The sequence below is a fragment of the Bison bison genome, unplaced genomic scaffold (assembly GCF_000754665.1).
Source record: "Bison bison bison isolate TAMUID 2011002044 unplaced genomic scaffold, Bison_UMD1.0 scf7180017864362, whole genome shotgun sequence".
Classification (NCBI taxonomy): Eukaryota; Metazoa; Chordata; class Mammalia; order Artiodactyla; family Bovidae; genus Bison; species Bison bison.
In genome coordinates, this window is record NW_011494934.1 from 5,076,910 (window position 1) to 5,079,867 (window position 2,958).

Consider the following 2,958-nt stretch of genomic DNA (forward strand, 5'->3'; position numbering starts at 1 on the left):
TCAAGGCTCTGGTTTTTCCTGTGGTCATGTATGGATGTGAGAGTTGGACTGTGAAGAAAGCTGAGTGCCGAAGAATTGATGCTTTTGAACTGTGGTGTTGGAGAAGACTCTTGAGAGTCCCTTGGACTGCAAGGAGATCCAACCAGTCCATTCTGAAGGAGATCAGCCCTGGGATTTCTTTGGAAGGAATGATGCTAAAGCTGAAACTCCAGTACTTTGGCCACTTCATGTGAAGAGTTGACTCATTGGAAAAGACTGTGATGCTGGGAGGGATTGGGGGCAGGAGGAGAAGGGGACGACAGAGGATGAGATGGCTGGATGGCATCACAGACTCGATGGACGTGAGTCTGGGTGAACTCCAGGAGTTGGTGATGGACAGGGAGGCCTGGTGTGCTTCGATTCATGGGGTTGCAAAGAGTTGGACATGACTGAGTGACTGAACTGAACTGAACTGAACCAGGAACCCAGGACAGAGATAAAGCAGATTCTTAATTATCCAACACCAGGTTTTAAAAATGGTAGCCCTTGAGAAACCTGATAGTTTTTTGTTTGCTTTATTTAATTTGAAAATATGCCATGGAAAGCTGAAATGACAGAAAAGTTGTTTAGACTTTATAGCTATTTAAAAGTTAATACATCATGCAGTTTGAATTTTGTATTTATGATTTTTGCATAAATGTGTTTCTTTGTGAAAAAGGAGAGATGAGCCAGTAGGATAACATAGGACCCTTTCCAGTTTTTACAGGCTCACACTGTCTAATAGATGACCTTATAAAAAGATCTTTTTCTGGACTGTGGTTGTTCTCTCAGACTCATTTTTCCATCTGATAGCAGATTATTTCAGAGTGTATTCACTTTCTCCAAGGAAGTATACTTAGTTATATTTTTCTCTTGCAGATCGATTATACCGGAACAGATCCTTCCAGTCCCTGTAATAAATGTTTGTCTCCGAATGTTACACCTTGTGTTTGTACCATTAACTTCACACTGGAACAGTCATTTGAGGTCTGTATTCTAAGTAATGTCTTAGAAAACCCATGCTTTAAAATATATTGATATTAATTTTTTTTTACTAGTTATATTCTTGTTGAGATGTAGCTTTAATTTATTGAGAGTCAGTACACTTTTGAGGAAGATTATTTTGTTTAGTTAGCAAATTATGCTGTCTGATTATTAAATGCATTAATAGTTTATTCTAGTTAGTACTTTATAAGCAAAATTTGAAACCTGTTTCTGGAAAATTTTATAACTGTACAAATCACTTTTGTATCAATCTACATATGTTTGTATTTAAAAAATTATTGCTCAAACTGTTTTGACTACTTTTAATACCAACAGTTTTTACTTTAGAAAATACTAATTCACACATTTAATTGCATCATTTTTTAATCAGATCTGATGCTTTAACCCTTAACATAAGTGCAAACACTTAGTAAAACCTTATTGACAAGCAGTTAGAAAACTCTCCACAAGGTATGAGGTATGTGTGTGTGTGTGTGCACGCACACGTGTGGTCTGCGTGCCTTTTGCATTCACACTTAGCTGTCATTCTTGGAAACTGAGCCAGATGGTGAAGGACACACAGATTCAGAGTAGTCATGGCTAGACGAATTTATGCTCTCCTTTACCTGGAAATTCAAATTTAAAAAGTATTGTTTTATTCTTCAGGGAGCAAAACTACTTTAATACAGGCCAATTTTTTGGACTTCTGTAGCTATGCTTTAGATTTTCTTAAAGGTACTGAAGACTTTTGAAGTCCCTCATAGATGGTTGCCATCTAGTGGTTATGGATGCTCTTGCACCGAGATAATGGACAATAAAGCTCTCTTTTTAAAAATTATAAAAATAAATTAGGGAGAAGACAGGAATTTAATTATTTTGTTTTAGCAGAAACAGCATAAATGTGTGGATGTGACTGGTGATAGTAGCAAGGTCCAATGCTGTAAAGAGCAATATTGCATAGGAACCTGGAATGTCAGGTCCATGAATCAAGGCAAATTGAAAGTGGTCAAACAAGTCGACATTCTAGGAATCAGCGAACTGAAATGGACTGGAATGGGTGAATTTAACTCAGATGACCATTATATCTACTACTGCGGGCAGGAATCCCTCAGAAGAAATGGAGTGGCCATCGTGGTCAACAGAAGAGTCCGAAATGCAGTACTTGGATGCAATCTCAAAAACGACAGAATAATCTCTGTTCGTTTCCAAGGCAAACCATTCAATATCACAGTAATCCAAGTCTATGCCCCAACTGGTAATGCTGAAGAAGCTGAAGTTGAACGGTTCTATGAAGACCTACAAGACCTTTAGAACTAACACCCAAAAAAGATGTCCTTTTCATTATAGGGGACTGGAATGCAAAAGTAGGAAGTCAAGAAACACCTGGAGTTACAGGCAAATTTGGCCTTGGAATACGGAATGAAGCCGGGCAAAGACTAATAGAGTTTTTCCAAGAAAATGCACTGGTCATAACAAACACCCTCTTCCAACAACACAAGAGAAGACTCTATACATGGACATCACCAGATGGTCAACACCGAAATCAGACTGATTATATTCTTTGCAGCCAAAGATGGAAAAGCTCTATACAGTCAACAAAAACAGGATCGGGAGCTGACTGTGGCTCAGACCATGAACTCCTTATTACCAAATTCAGACTTAAATTGAAGAAAGTAGGGAAAACCAGTAGACCATTCAGGTATGACCTAAATCAAATCCCTTATGATTGTATAGTGGAAGTGAGAAGTAGATTTAAGGGCCTAGATCTGATAGATAGAGTGCCTGATGAACTATGGAATGAGGTTCGTGACATTATACAGGAAACAGGGACCAAGACCATTCCCATAGAAAAGAAATGCAAAAAAGCAAAATGGCTGTCTGGGGAGACCTTACAAATAGCTGTGAAAAGAAGAGAAGTGAAAAGCAAAGGATAAAAGGAAAGATATAAACATCTGA

At 38.1% G+C, this 2,958-nt stretch overlaps 1 protein-coding gene across 1 annotated transcript in view; it reads left to right on the plus strand.

The window, feature by feature from the left end:
* Positions 1-2,958, plus strand: part of TMEM30A (transmembrane protein 30A) — a 45,857-nt gene that overhangs the window by 24,071 nt on the left and 18,828 nt on the right. Inside the window, exon 2 of the mRNA XM_010855261.1 lies at positions 898-1,005. Within this exon, the coding sequence (XP_010853563.1) occupies positions 898-1,005 (108 nt within the window). The remainder of the gene's footprint in view (positions 1-897; positions 1,006-2,958) is intronic.